The 14746-nt window shown below is 39.8% G+C and overlaps 1 protein-coding gene across 2 annotated transcripts in view; it reads left to right on the forward strand.

The window, feature by feature from the left end:
* The window catches only part of GRM3 (glutamate metabotropic receptor 3), a 208925-nt gene extending 197453 nt beyond the window's left edge, over positions 1–11472 (forward strand). For both annotated transcript variants that reach the window (XM_025471513.3, XM_025471514.3), the window contains one exon: positions 10920–11472. In XM_025471513.3, coding sequence (XP_025327298.1) covers positions 10920–10993 — 74 coding nt within the window. In that variant the 3' untranslated portion in view covers positions 10994–11472. The remainder of the gene's footprint in view (positions 1–10919) is intronic.
* Positions 11473–14746: the final 3274 nt, after the last annotated feature.

The following is a 14746-nucleotide window of genomic DNA, read 5'->3' on the forward strand; positions in this document are numbered from 1 at the left end:
CAATATATTTCAGTATGTAATAAGGGTAGGTAGTATTTCATGAAGTTTGCTTCAGAGGTTATGTATATATACAAGCTCCAGGTAAAATGTTTATTACTGTGAATTGTAGTCAAAGAAGTTTGAAAGACACTGGTCTATGGGAGCTACTTTATGTATGAACATGTTATTAACCCACTATGGCAAAAATCTAAGCAATTAGTTTAATTTCTCAGTGCCTGTTCCCTCCATTATATACTTAGCTCAATTTACATTCATCTCCCCCCTAAATACCAGGAAATACACTGTTTTATACATCAAGAAATATCCTTAAATTGTTCTGAGTTCATTAGGAAAAACATGTTTTACTTAGTTGGTACATAATTTATGTTCCGGTAAGTATTATGCAGCATTTTATTGTATTTAGTTACTGTTAGCAGTATTGCTGCTGGTTTTCTAATTTACTCCTTCTAGATATAAATATAACAATTCCATATGCTGATGTAAATAAGTTAGTATAGCAAGAGGGTTACCCCCTCAACACACACATACATCTAGTTAGCTATTCCCGCATAACAAACTTCCCCAAATTTCATGACTTCAAAAACAATAACCCTTCAAAAAATAAAATTAAAAACACAATAACCCTTCTATCATCTCATGATTTGGTGGATCAGGAATTCAGGCAAGGCTTGTCTGAGCAGTTTATCTGCTCTGTCAGGCCTGGACTGGGTTCTTCTGTGGTTTCAGTTGAGACTGAGCTGATCTGGAGGCCCACAGTGGCTACACTCTTAGACTTGGCAGATTGGCAGGATGCCTTGCCATGTAGAATTACAGAGAGGATGACAAAGCCTGTCCAGATTTAAGGGACGGGACATAGACCACCCCCCCACACACCTCTGAAATAATTTGTGGCTATTTTTATTATGCCACATTCACCAAATCCTTAATCCAGTACCGTAGTTTTATCAGATATCACAAAGACTGGACACACACAATCCTATGTAATGCCAAGAAGTTACCCAAGCTGGAAGGTACAACCAAATCAATTCCCACTTAATTCTCAAAGTACCAGAAATATCACATCACTTAGGAGCCTAGGGGAGCCACCTGATGGCAGCTAGGGTGGTTGATAGCAGAAAAAGTAATACTTTTTAATCTAATAGTGGATCTAATAGTGGATCTTAAAAGCTGAGCAGTTGTTCCAAAAAGATGGAAAAGCATGACTAAACTTAGAAGCAGGCATGGAAGAAAGGACATAGTTAGGGACATCTTGGAAAACTCACCATTTGCAAAATGTTTATATACTGCTAGGTGTCAAAGAGAAGAATTTTAGTTGTATCTGATTAGCTATACACAATAGGAGTCAAAATAATAAAAATAAAGGAAACTAACTTTTCTCTATTAAATACATCCATAGGCCAACAGCTACCAATATTTGCGTACCAAAAATAAATAAATAAATAAATAAATAAATAAATAAATAAATCCCCAAAAAACAAAAAACACTCTTTGAAATGGAGTTCCCAGGCCCCACCCACAGATATGCTGAGTCATATGGTCTGGGTCAAAAGCAATCTGTTTGTAACAGATACTCCAGCTGGTTCAATGAAAATGGACCAAGGAAAATATTTTGAAAACCTCAGCCTAAACCCTGCTGCCTGCTTCATCTGCTATTATCAGTGCAGAGCGAGAAGAGCCTCTGAAAGGACCCTTATGGAGGTAGCAGGCACTGGGAAGAGGTGTTCTGAGTTCCCAACATCTGCCTCATGATGCTGACAGCCACATCCCCCTGCAGCTACTATTTCTCCAGATCTCTCTGGAACCCTCTAGAGAAGGCATTTCTAGCATAGAAGTACCTGTCCACTCAGAAGACATTTACTAAAACTAGGAATACTCCTTCTCATAGCAGTTAACTCAAAGACCCTAAAATCCTAAACTCATGCTAGTTAACACTGCTCCTACACTCACACTCATAAGCAAATGTTCTTTGTATTTGAATGAAAAGGAAGAGGCCATTCTTTTTTTGTTCATCTTTAGAAGCCAAAGGGCTTCCCAGAGCTAATTCCCAAAGACAGGCTATCAAGAGCATACACTGCAAGTGTAAGTAGAACTGCATAATCTTGGAAGAGACAAACTGGATGTACACGTGAGGTTATGCAGCATAAAACCCTAGGGGACCCATGCAGGTCAGAATGTTGTTGACATTAATATGAGTTTGTATCAGCACAGAGTGGGGGGGAGAGAGGTGAGAAATGGAGTGTGCCCAATAGTCTTCAGAGCCATTATGTATCCAGACTTGGTCCTATGGGGATGTGTGTTTCTCTTGCTCATGGTGATCATTCAGATGTATGTATGTCATTATCATTAAGAACAGTCAAGAGGCTTCTGCTAACTAATGATGCTCAGATTTGGGTCCCGGAGGAGCTGCAGGCATATGGAGATTGATTTCTTCTGCCGAAACCTTATTCAGAAAGTCACTTATCTAGGTGGTAAAGTGCAAACAGCTTCATTAATAGAATTATTCTTTATGACAAAGCATTTTCACATTATAAGGAGCAATAGTATAAAAAGATCAAGTGGACAGTCTTTCAGAGTCACACCATAATTTTCCTCAGAACTACAGCAACAGAAAGCAAGCATATGAGGACCAGACCTTGCATTTATCAATGGCCATGCCTTTGAAGATGCCCCAGTTAAAAGGAGGCAAGCCATTGCTCGAGTCTAAATATCACTCTATAAAAGAAAAAAAGGCACATAATGCTTAAGTTTCTTCTCGACAACACAAGTCCAGAAAATCAGCATAATATGCCTGCACTTTACAGTTGAGGGAGTCCCATAATGACACTATGTACTAGAGCGGCCAGGCGCATTAGCAAGTTATTTGGCAACACAGAGTGAATTGATGGTCTTCCTGCCACAGGCATAAGTATATTATAAACATAAATCCTGGCTGGCCAATCCACGAGGAGCCTAGAGTATTCAGCAAGCTAAGCCATCTGCTGCTTCCAAGCAGAATATATATACATAGTGCATCCACATCGGATAGATGTCAATCCATTTTCCCTTTGGAAAGTCACAGGATGCCTGATGACCTCATTCCACCCTCTTTCACCCCTTCCTCCTTGAGGGTGGGAGAAGAGAGAGGCCCTCGTCCTCACAGGTACAGGTACCAGGGAGCTGATGTCCACACCTCCTTCCTTCTATGTAACATTTCCTTTTTATTTGCCCCACAACTGCCTTTCTGCAACCCTTAAATCATTTTCTCTTTACCTCTAATATTTCACTCGGTTTTCCCCAAGCAAATATAGCTTGTGTTCTTTAATAGTAGTGACCAAAGGGACTCGAGGTGGACTGGATGCTAAGGATCATTTATTCTAATAAGTATATTTCTAGATGGGAAAGCCAGAGCCTTCTCTGTTAGACACTTTGAGGAATTTGATAAGTGAAGTCACAGATAAAACTCTCAAAAGCGGCTATATAGCTCTCCTGGCCTCTCTGGGTTTTCTGCCTCAACTCAGTTACAAAATGCATCTCAGAGATTATTCTGACAGCGAGAATTTTAGCATCTGCAAATTCAGTGACTGCTTTTTTAAATTAGATGCCTTCTCTTCAGGGCCGTACATGACATCAACTTGTTCTGCCAGCATGAGTACAAACTTGTATTCCTCTCAAAAGTCCATTCCAGGGAGTTCAGTGGCATAAATCGTGTCCATCTGAGACCCCAGCAACCCTACACCTGGGCTGCACACAGAGAAGGGGTGGTATTCCAGAAGGGCTACCCATTAAGCTGCTCAGAAAACGAGGTTTAGTGAAGACAAAACAATATTGCTAATGGTGACTGGCTGAATGTTTGTGTCAACGATAAAATTTCTCCCATTTAAATAGTTGTTTAAAAGTAAGCATTGCTTTCTTTGTTTTTTAAAGCATTATTTTCTTAAAGTTTCTTTCTGTCCTATATCAATGAATAAAATGTGAACTCGGTACCTCAAAGACAAATCCTCAACCAGAGAGTTTAAGATTATATGAGAGATGCCAAAGGTCATATGATTTCCATATAACCCCAAATTTATTAATGCTTTTAGGAACATGGTACAATGCTCACAACCATGTAGATATGTTAACTAAAGGAAATATGTATATAATCAAATACTGCCCATGCACTGACTTCAGATGATCAATTTCTTAAGGCAAGGAAAGAGTCTAACATCAATTTATTCTATACTATTGCTCCTTCCAAGTTCCTTTTCCTTTTGTTTAAGTGAAATTCACTGGAGGACGTCCATTAATGGAGATATCTGTGTCCCTAGACACAGGAAAATGCCTACTCATATGGAAATTATTTTTTAATGTCTTCCCTACCTGGAGTAATGTCAGAAGCTTTGGGAGAGGCATCCCATGGTAGGTAATTGTGATCAATTTGAAGGAAAATTTACTCGTTCATTCAAGAAGCTTTTGGGTGGGGCTCAGCTCTAGGCACTGGGGAGGTAGTAATGAATAAAACAGCCAAACCAAGAATACATAATAAATCAGATGTTAATAAGTGATGTAGAGAAAATAATACGAGGTAAGGACAGATATGGCATCCTGGGGACACGGGGTTCCTGTTTTTTATACAGTGGCCAAGGAAAGCCTCTCTGATAAGATGCCATTTGACCAGAAGCATGAAGGACAAAGAACAAGGGAGCCCTGTCTGTATCTGGGAAAAAGACATTCCAGAAAAAGGGAAGAGCAAAGGTCCATAGCTGGAAGGAGAGCAGAAAGGTTGAGAAGGAAATGCTTAAGGATGAAAGTAAGAGGAGATGAGGACAGAGAGGGAACAGAATATGTAGGGCCTTGGAAATTCCTGTCAGGACTTTTACTTTTTTACTGAAAGAACTGGGGAAAATGCTCAAAGTGTGTGGAATGACCTGGCTTTAAAAGCATCGCCTTCACTTTGGCTGTGTGGGCAAGATAGAAGATAGGGAGCAGGCAAAGACATAATTTGGGAAGCTATAGCTTAGTCTAGATATCAGTAGTTTACATTGGGGTGGTAGCGATGGAAGCTGGTAAAGTGTTCAGATGATGTATGGAATTTGAAAGTCAAGTGGACAAGATTGGCCACACTAGAAAAGAGGACTAATGCCTGACATTATTTTATTAGAGTTTAATACCTGTGGCCTGACTGATCCCCAGACATAGTAGTACATACAGCTCTTAATAGCTGTTTGAGCCTCAGGGTGAATGAGCTTCTGACTCTTGCATGAAAACACATTTGGATAAAAAAGAGGACAAACCAGAGACGTTGGTCAAGTAAGAAGAAGCAAAAAGAATGCAAAATAGAATAGTACAAAAATTAAGTCCTTCTGTTTTCAAATTATTTATTGCATACCCACTTTCATACATCTTGAGGGTAGAGAGAATACAGAACATGACTGGAAAGAAAGCATGACAGGGGCACCTGGCTGGCTCAGTCGGTTAGAGCATGTGACCCTTGATCTTAGGGTCATGAGTTCGAGCCCCCTGTTGGGTGTGGAGCCTACCAAATAATTTTTTTTTTTTAAAGAAAAGAAAGCATGATAGCGTATCATGGCAACAATGGGCTGGTGTGTTTAGTTGAAGAAGTGGAATTTCTGTTGATGAGGTACTTAAGTTGTATTCTGGGTTATAAAAAAAAGTACATGCCATATTTTCTCTTTCCATGAATCTTGACTCGCAAGAAATCTCTGAATGAAGGAGGCTTTGCATTCATAAGCTCTAACTCTCCATCTGGAAATTAAATCTTGGGTCTGTAGATTTTTATCCCACATCATAATGAATACGATTTCCTCTTAAATCTACGGCTAACAATTTAAAACCATTTCCCTGAGAACCTAGCCTCATTTCATAATAACTGATCCTGTCTTCCACTGTGAAATCTGACACAGCAAGGCTACCAAATGGTGGCTAGTAATGTCATTATCTGCCTGGGCAACTTGTATTAGTCAGCAGATGAACATCTGGAGTGGGACCTAGGGGCCCCAGTGCAAATAAAATTAAGGTGATGAGTGAAAAAACAGGTTCAGTAACAAAGCAGGAGGACAAAGTACCAAACAGCTGGTAGAAACTGAATTCCACGACCATAGCATTAACATTTCTAAACTAGCAGACATGCCGGGAAAAATTATTTGGGGTTACCAGGGGCAAGGAAACATAACAGACGGGAACAAAGTGGAATATCTGTTCTGTTTAAATGTTTGTTTTATTTTTTTCCCGAAGTCTGCTATATTATACAGTTATAGTAACACACTGGTTCTCAGCAACCAAGTCTCAGCCACTAAATTGACTAGTGGACATGGCATCTGTTAAGAATCTATTAAATAAGTATGTTTAGCATTGATTGAGGGCCCTGGTACCTGAAAAAATGGGGTCATTTTCTCCAATGCCTGGCAAGCCTGTGCATTACGGGTGGAAGAGGAATGGATTGCAGAGCATGAGACAAAGCTGCCATGTGGCTGCATTGATTTCTAATGCCTCACTAGCCTGTGACGTAAAATCTGCCTTTTGGTGGGTGTGAATCGCCCTTCTGTGATCAATGGTGGAACTTATTAGGTCTTTTTCCACTATCTTCAGTCTTCACTTGGAATTGCACCACCTTACTAGCAGCTGCTGCTCACCCCCTCACCCCCACCCCACCTCCTGGCAAAGCCAAAAATAAGCCTGCATGCCTCTTATTTCTGACAGAAAGTATGATTATAGAAATCTGCTTAACTGCACTTAAGAAAATGGGCTAAACTTATACCATTAAAAACCTCATGAGAATTTCATTAGAATAATAGCTAAAGCTCATCACAAACACACACATGAAAATGATAGTACTTTGCTCTTCCACAGATTTTCCTACCTTGGGGAATAACAGATGGGCTAAGACGGAGGCATATGTAAAATATTTATGAAAGGCAAAGTAATTGAGATAGTAAACTCATAAAACAGTAATTTCCTCTACTATATTCAGCAGCACGTACAAAAATGAGGATATTTTTTACATAATAAAATAAAATGCACCAACAAGAGCTACAGATGAAACAGTAAAAGAGAAGCAGGAAAAATACAAGTAACGTTCCCCTTCAATACACTTAAAAGTAGTTAGAGTAGAAATAACTACAGCAAGAGTCTTGGTGGAAGAAGTTTTGCTGTTATTATTCCTGGTAAGAAAATCTTGAATTTGTATTATCTTCCTCTCAAAGAATTCAGATCTGCTGAGGTAGGGCATTCCCTTCCATGCCCTTATGAAGCAGGTATGTGAATCATAGTTATTCTGCAAATTACCATAATGGTATCTATGGGCGAGGGGCGGGGGTACACAGGAATATTATTTGAAACTATTAACTTAGGATTTTCCATGCAGCCAACTAGTCAACATACACACACACACACACACACACACACACACACACATATATATATATATTTTTTTTTAAGAAATTAGCATGCAGTGAGCAAGAAAATCTTCAGATCACACTTAGGAACAGCATTATATCAAGTTCCAAAAAAGTATGGGGAATATCACAGCGGGTTTCTGATAAAATCTTTAAAAGTGCCAGCAGATGGCTGAGTAATATTCCATTGTGTATATCTACACATATTTTTTATCCATTCATCTGTCAAAGAGACAAATACCCACCATTTGCTTTGACATGGATGGAACTAGAGGGTATTATGCTGAGTGAAATAAGTCAGTTGGAAAAGGACAATCATCATATGTTTTCACCCATACATGGAATATAAGAAATAATGAAAGGGATTATACAGGAAAGGATGGGAACTGAGTGGGAAAATTAGAGAAGGAGACAAACCACGAGAGACTCCTAACTCTGGCAAACAAACAAAGGGTTGTGGAAGTGGAGGTGGGTGGGGAGATGAGGTAACGGGGTGACAGGCGATGAGGAGGGCACTTGGTGGGATGAGCAGTGGGTTTTACACTATATGTTGGCAAATCGAATTTAAATTTAAAAAATGTAAAAAAAAAAAAAAGTGCCAGCAGAAAGTAGTAGACTGATCCAAGATAGACACAAAGGGGCATAAGCATACCAGTCCCTGGTTCTCCTAGACTTACCCGCATGACCTATCATTCCTCTTCCAGCTCTGAAAATGAAAAATCTGCACAGAAATAATAAAACTTGATCCTGGAAAAGATGAAGAGATTAGTAAGAATATCAAAGGCACCATGCCTGCCATGAGATGTTTACAGTCCAAGCCAGTTCTCTCTATAGGGGTACTTAATGCTCATTGTCACAATGTGGCCTGAGAAGCAAAAAGGCCTACCTGTCCCAAAACAAGGCTGCCCATATGTTTCATATTTCCTGGTCATTTCTTCAGGTTAAAAGATTATTTCCTTCTTGAAATTTCCATTTGTTCTCCTGTTCTGTGAAATGCAACCATTTGTAGAGTCATTCAGAAAATATTTATAGAGAATCTATTCCATGACCAGGAATTAGGATAGGGGCATGACAGAGCCCCTGCATATTTTCTAGTCAAGAGTATTATAAGGCATAAGACGCTAACAAAGAGATAATAAATAATAGGCAAGAAAAAAATCAGTTTTGAAATTAGGTAATGCAACAGAGACTAACTGGTTGGCTATTTAAGTGAGGTGGCCTGATGATAGCCTTTTTCAGGAGGTGGTATTTCAGATGTAGATGACACGAAGAAGCTAGACATGTGATCAAGAGAGAGAAGAACACTCCTGGCAGAGGCAATGACTAAGGCCCGCCATTGCTGTGATGTGCTGTGTTTGAGGACAAGCGTGAAAAAAGGTGGGGAAAAGAAACCACAGAATGAAATGAATGCAGATAGGCATGGTTTGAATCACGTGGGGATGTATGATCTGGAGGAAGGAGATTACAAAAGGAGGCCATTCCAGGAGCACATGGAGGTGACTGACATTTAAATGTACTGTCACTGCTGCATGGAGAATGTGTGGCAGGGAGCAAGCATGGAAATAGAGACATTAGCAGTACAACCATCCTGGTAGCCAATAGCCAGATAATGGTGGCTTGGTCCAAGGTGGTGGATGCAGAGATGAGTAGGTGGATGTGGATATTGAGTTGATTTGGCCACCTGATTGGATTGACAGGACAGTAGAGACAAAAAAGGAAACGATGCATAACTGTTAAGACTTCTGGCTTGGGTCACTGGCTTGATCGTGAAACCATTCATTGAAGAAAAGAAGTCTAGATGGGGACAGGTTAGGGGATCAAGAGTTACTCTTTGGCCACTGGATTTTAAGATGCCTATTAAACGTCCACCTGGGGATGTCAAGTTACTATTTGGAAACAGAATATACAGGAAGAGCACATACTGAAGAGCCTGGCATGCTCCTACATTTCCACTGAACTGTAGTTGAACTTCACCTCACCTTGTTCTTTCTCTTTCCCTACTTAGTTTTTATGAACCTACAGTTACATAAAGTATGAAAAAACTTGACAAAGAATAAGGTAACACCCTCACATTTGAAATTATTATCACTATCCTTTTCCATCCAGTATTTATCTGGCCCACGCTGTGTTCAAATGTCTTCACTGTAGAAATGTAGATTATGCCATGTTTTCTCCCAAAGCTGTACCTTTTAGTGGGATCATATTATAAAGAAAATTGAACCTGATCCTAAAAATGATCAAAGGAAAAATATCTCCAAGAGTTAGCATGTCACAGGACTCTGCTGTAACCTCAGACAATCACACAGACTTGTCTTCATGGCTTTTCTTACCTACCTATCCAAGTAATCAATGCAAAATTGAAAAGTTCTAGTTTCCCTACTGGTGAGCCTGCTGAAAGGTTTCAGGTTATATGGTGACTGAGCACATAATCTCAAAGTTAATAATGAGTTTCTCCTTCATGTTTAAAGAAAATCCTTATGAAAAATGCCATCTTACTGGGCAAGAATATTTCCACTATCAGGCATGAACACTTTAGCAGGAAATTAGCTTATATGATTATTAACCAAGAGATACGCACTTAAAGAATGGGACAGCTGACTGGTCAGTTTGACCTGGGCTGTGGTCAGTAGCCAAGAGGATCAGTTCCTTTTGGGCAAAGCATATAATCATGGGCAGGCCAAGGGATGCAACAAAAACAGCTCAAAAGGAAATAAATGTAAGGCCATCTCTGATTCTCTGGGCTACAGAGTTGCACACCCCATGGAGAATGGGGGCTCCTTCTTTTTTTTGTCCTTCTTTAGTAAAAAGCCAAAGCTGTATGTAGATCTCTCATGAAAACAAGTCCTTTAAAGTAATAAGGGATATGAATTGCATCTAGGAAAACTAAATGCCATAAAAAGGATGAAAATACATACCCATCTAACACCCTGACAATAGTTGCCACTATTGTCATTAACAAGAGCACTTCCCTTTGGAATGTCTTCCCAAGAACTGTTAAGAAACTGAGTTCTCAGCACCCCAGTCTTTCCTAGAATATTCACAGAGGTTATCCACTTGAACAATGAAAATGCACCAAACCATTCTGTGAGGCAGTGGAGTTCACAGATGACTCGTGAGACTATGTAAGAAGCATCCCTGCCCAGAGAGAATGAAAGTAATTGAGGTACTAAAAACCATAATTAATTTAACAATCTTTAAGAAAATTGCAGTGAGCTTTCAATTTTGCACATTCTATTTTAACCAGTTTATAGCTCACTAAAGCTAATTTTAAATCCACAAGTGACTCCTTTCAACAACGATTACGCTTATAAACTCTCTCTCCAAGAGGTATGTCATTAGTGGAGGTACACACCAGGATACAAACTAATTTTGAGCAGAACATATTTAGAAAGTTGACCTACTACAGCATTCAGTCACTTAGCTTTTTCCAAAACTAAATGAAAACGGATTTTGAACTTAATTTTAACTAGCATCTAGGATTATCCTCTCCATTACCTATGGCTCACTTGACTAACACTGAATTTTCTGACCTGCTTTGTTTTCCAGCTTCTGCAAGCACCTATGTCCCCACGGTGTGCAATGGGCGGGAAGTTCTCGACTCCACCACCTCATCTCTGTGATTGTGAATTACAGTTCAGTTCTCGTGTTTTTAGACTGTTAGACAGAAGTGCTCGCGTGCAGCTCCAGAATATGGAAACAGAGCAAAAGAACCCTAGGACCTTTTTTAGAAACAGTACGATAAATTATTTTTGAGGACTGTACAGTATATAGTGATGTGCTAGAACTTTTTAGGCTGATTTTAGTGCCCCATTATTAACGATTCCCCGGAACATGGAAATAACCACTGTTTACAGAGCTGAGCATTGGTGACAGGGTCTGACAGGGTCAGTCTAAAATAAAATTTGGTGGCAATATTAGGTAACTTTTTTTCCTATGAAGTCTTTTGTAGGTCCTTGTTGTAACTAATTTAGGATGAGTTTCTATGTTGTATATTAAAGTTACATTATGTGTAACAGATTGTTTTTTTCTCAGCACAAAATAAAAAGCATCTGTATTAATGTAAAAATATTGAGAATAAAACCTTCAAGGTTTTCCAGCATGGTGGATAATGGCTTATTCTTTTTTAATCACTCCAAGAAGTCTGAATATGTTGACTTAAGATTATTTCTACTTTTAACGTTGGAAGTAACTGTCTAACTGTGCTTCTCTGTACACCTACATACACTCTGAACACAAGTTGATACCCTGCTAGAGAGTTCTGGACTTCGCAGATCACAAAGAACAGAAGTTGACTGATGATACTATTATCAGGCTGTGTCAGTGGCCACATGACAATACACACATGGATGTCTTTAAGGCGCATCTGTACAACAGCACAGAATTTGGCCAAATAAGCCTCTGATGCAGTAAGGAGAGGGTTCTACATTCTGATCAGACACTGTGGCCTGCTGGGAAAGGCTGGATAGCTCTCATTTCAAAAGCATAAAGACAGGAAACTCTTCTAATACAACTATTCTAAACTAACCAGTAAGTTCCTAGGAAGGAGGCAGGGAAATCATGCTGTCAATCCATTAGAAAATAACTCTCACCACTGATAGCTAAATGGAGCAATAAAATGCAGGATGTGGTATGTTCCGGTGCATTTCCAAAGTCCCAGTAACAATACTCAGACATGCAGACTTGTCACTAAACTTGAATATTTTACTAAGCTAAATACAGGAGTGAGCAGGGAAAGCATGGATAAAGTAAAACTAGCTTATTCATAATCACACTTTCCTATCTTCCACTGTAAACCCTTCCAGTCACAAATCATTTCTCAATGTAGGAAAATTTATTAAGAACACATCTTCCTGCCAGGTCCTGTGCTAGGTACCATGTATAGAGAACATATTTATTTCCTGTGGCTGATTTGCCAACTTACCATAAATGGGATCACTTAAAGCAATAGGAAGTTATTCTCTTACAGTTCTGGAGACCAGAAGTCCAAAACCAAAGTGTTGGCAGTATGGTATTCCACCACAAGTTCTAGAGGAGAATCCATCCCATGCCTCTTGTAACTTCTGGCCCCATCACTCCAATCTGTGGTTCCATCTTCATGTCAACCTCTGTGTGTCTGTCCTTCCTTCTTATAATAATACTTGTCATTGGACTTAAGCCCACCTGGATATTCCAGGATAATCTTATCTCAAAAGCCATAAATTAATCACATCTGCAAAGGCTCTTTTTCCAAGAAAAGTACATTCCCAGGCTCCAGGGGTTGGAATGTAGACATATCCTTTGGGGGGCCACTCTTCAGGCCATGAGAGAGAGATGGTGCAACACAGTGCTTGCCTTTAAGGAGCATAAAGGCATAATGTGAATCATGGAAGAAGTGACTGAGGAAAACAGTTAAGTGGAAGGAGGAGGAGACGAGGATGGAAGGGCCTGGTTCATCAGAACGTATTGATGCTATTTTTAAAATGTCTAGAAACTGTGAGCAGGTACACACAGCCAACAGGAATAGGCTTGAAGGACATCAAGTGAGGAGTCAGATGTTTGAAATGCTCTGCTTCCTTCTGAACGCATTTGAGTCAGCAACCTAACCTAATCCAACCAGAAGTCACCAGATTCTCAAAACAACATTGCAAACCAGCCCCTGAACTCATACTCAAAGAAGAACCTGGATATGGGGGAGTGGGTGGGGAGAAATGCATCCTGCTGTGGTGGACACTGGCAGGAGTGCTAGGTAAGTGCTCCCCAAACGGGCTTCTGCTCAAGATAAAGGCTGAGGCTAGGCTGATGGGAGGGAGAATAAATGCAATTCATTGATGGGACGTGACAGTTGGAGGAAGGCTGTATCAGATGGGTGGTTCAGAGACAACAGCTGATGCGTAAAACAATCAAACATATCGTGAATCTTTTTAAACAAGGCAATGAGGCTGTGGGTGAATCTTGAGAACACTATATTTGAGAGGTGGGTTTTGATCTATGGGCCACTGTATTTTTCGCACTCCGCCCACACACTGGAAACTCAATAACTGACAATTCTTGTCATTTTCTCCTTCCTTGTCATAAGCTTTGGTTCCTATTTGAAATTGCATCACCTAACATGTGATTCCTGGAAATGATTTTTTTGAAAAACAGAGTAATGTATGGAAAACAACAATTATAAAATCATTTTTACATAAGCCACTTTGAACAAATAGATTTTGATTTTTTTTAAATTCTGGTAAGAACATTTCATTCTTCCAAAATATAAAACTGGTTGAGTGGATCCATCTTTGCAAAAACTTCCTGAATTTTAGGAACTTAGGCAGAATGATCTATCCTACTTTTTAACATATCAGAGACTAACGCTGTGGGGGATGATTGTTAGTATTCTGAGTGTTTACGGTTTCTGAAATGCTCTGGATCCTCTCTCATTTAAATATTAATATTCTCTTACCTACTCAGATTCATCATGGTAATATAAAAAAAGTCCCATTTTCAAGCTGTGGGGCAACCTGGTTTGCAGACCACACAGAGTACAGATTCAGAGAAGCTGAGAAAGGAGGTAATTCAGACTGGACCTGTACATCCTCACCTCCACCTTCCCTGGGCTAGCCCCTGCTTTCCTCACTTATCCACTATAATAGCTTTGGGCCCCAGAGCTCTTCAGCAAAAGACTGTAAGTGTGAATGAAGACGCCAAGAAAAGTGAGGTGCCAGGAAGACGGAACACCAGTGTGGGTTATAACCACCATAGCTCTAATAACAAAGGCCCAAACCCACAAATAAGGCAATTGTCACTCCTGCTCTGTGACAAAAAGTTTAGGTTTATGCAATTCCCATTGGCTTTAACTCTTTTATTTAGACCAATCAATGGTCATCTGAAAGCAGCCATCTAAGATAAAGGAAATATTGCCCTGCTCTAAACCAAATCTATCAACACCCACAAGCTATTTTAGACAGAGCTCTTCTTCTAAGACTCATTAATAAGATGAAATTTTCAGCAAATTAAAAGCCTTACTATGATATTTTATTCAAGCAAATTAGAGGTCTGGGATGCCTGGGTGACTCAGCGGTTGAGCATCTGCCTTCAGCTCAGGTCATGATCCCGAAGTGTGGGGATCGAGTCCCATATCAGGCTCCCTGCATGGAGCCTGCTTCTCCCTTTGCCTATGTCTCTGCCTCTGTGTGTGTCTGTCTCTCATGAATAAATAAAATCTTAAAAAAAAAAAAAAAGGAATTAGAGGTCCATTTCTCAAGCCACCAAACATTAAAGGAATCCTGTCTTTTGTAGCTCAGTGGGTCTTAAGATAGGATTTGGTAAGCATGCGTGGATGGAGGTGTGTGCTGCCTGGATGCATGTGAATTGTTCAGGTGACCCTCTCCAGGGCTGGGACTCAGGAATCT

Source organism: Canis lupus, chromosome 14 (assembly GCF_003254725.2).
Source record: "Canis lupus dingo isolate Sandy chromosome 14, ASM325472v2, whole genome shotgun sequence".
In the NCBI taxonomy this organism is placed as follows: Eukaryota; Metazoa; Chordata; class Mammalia; order Carnivora; family Canidae; genus Canis; species Canis lupus.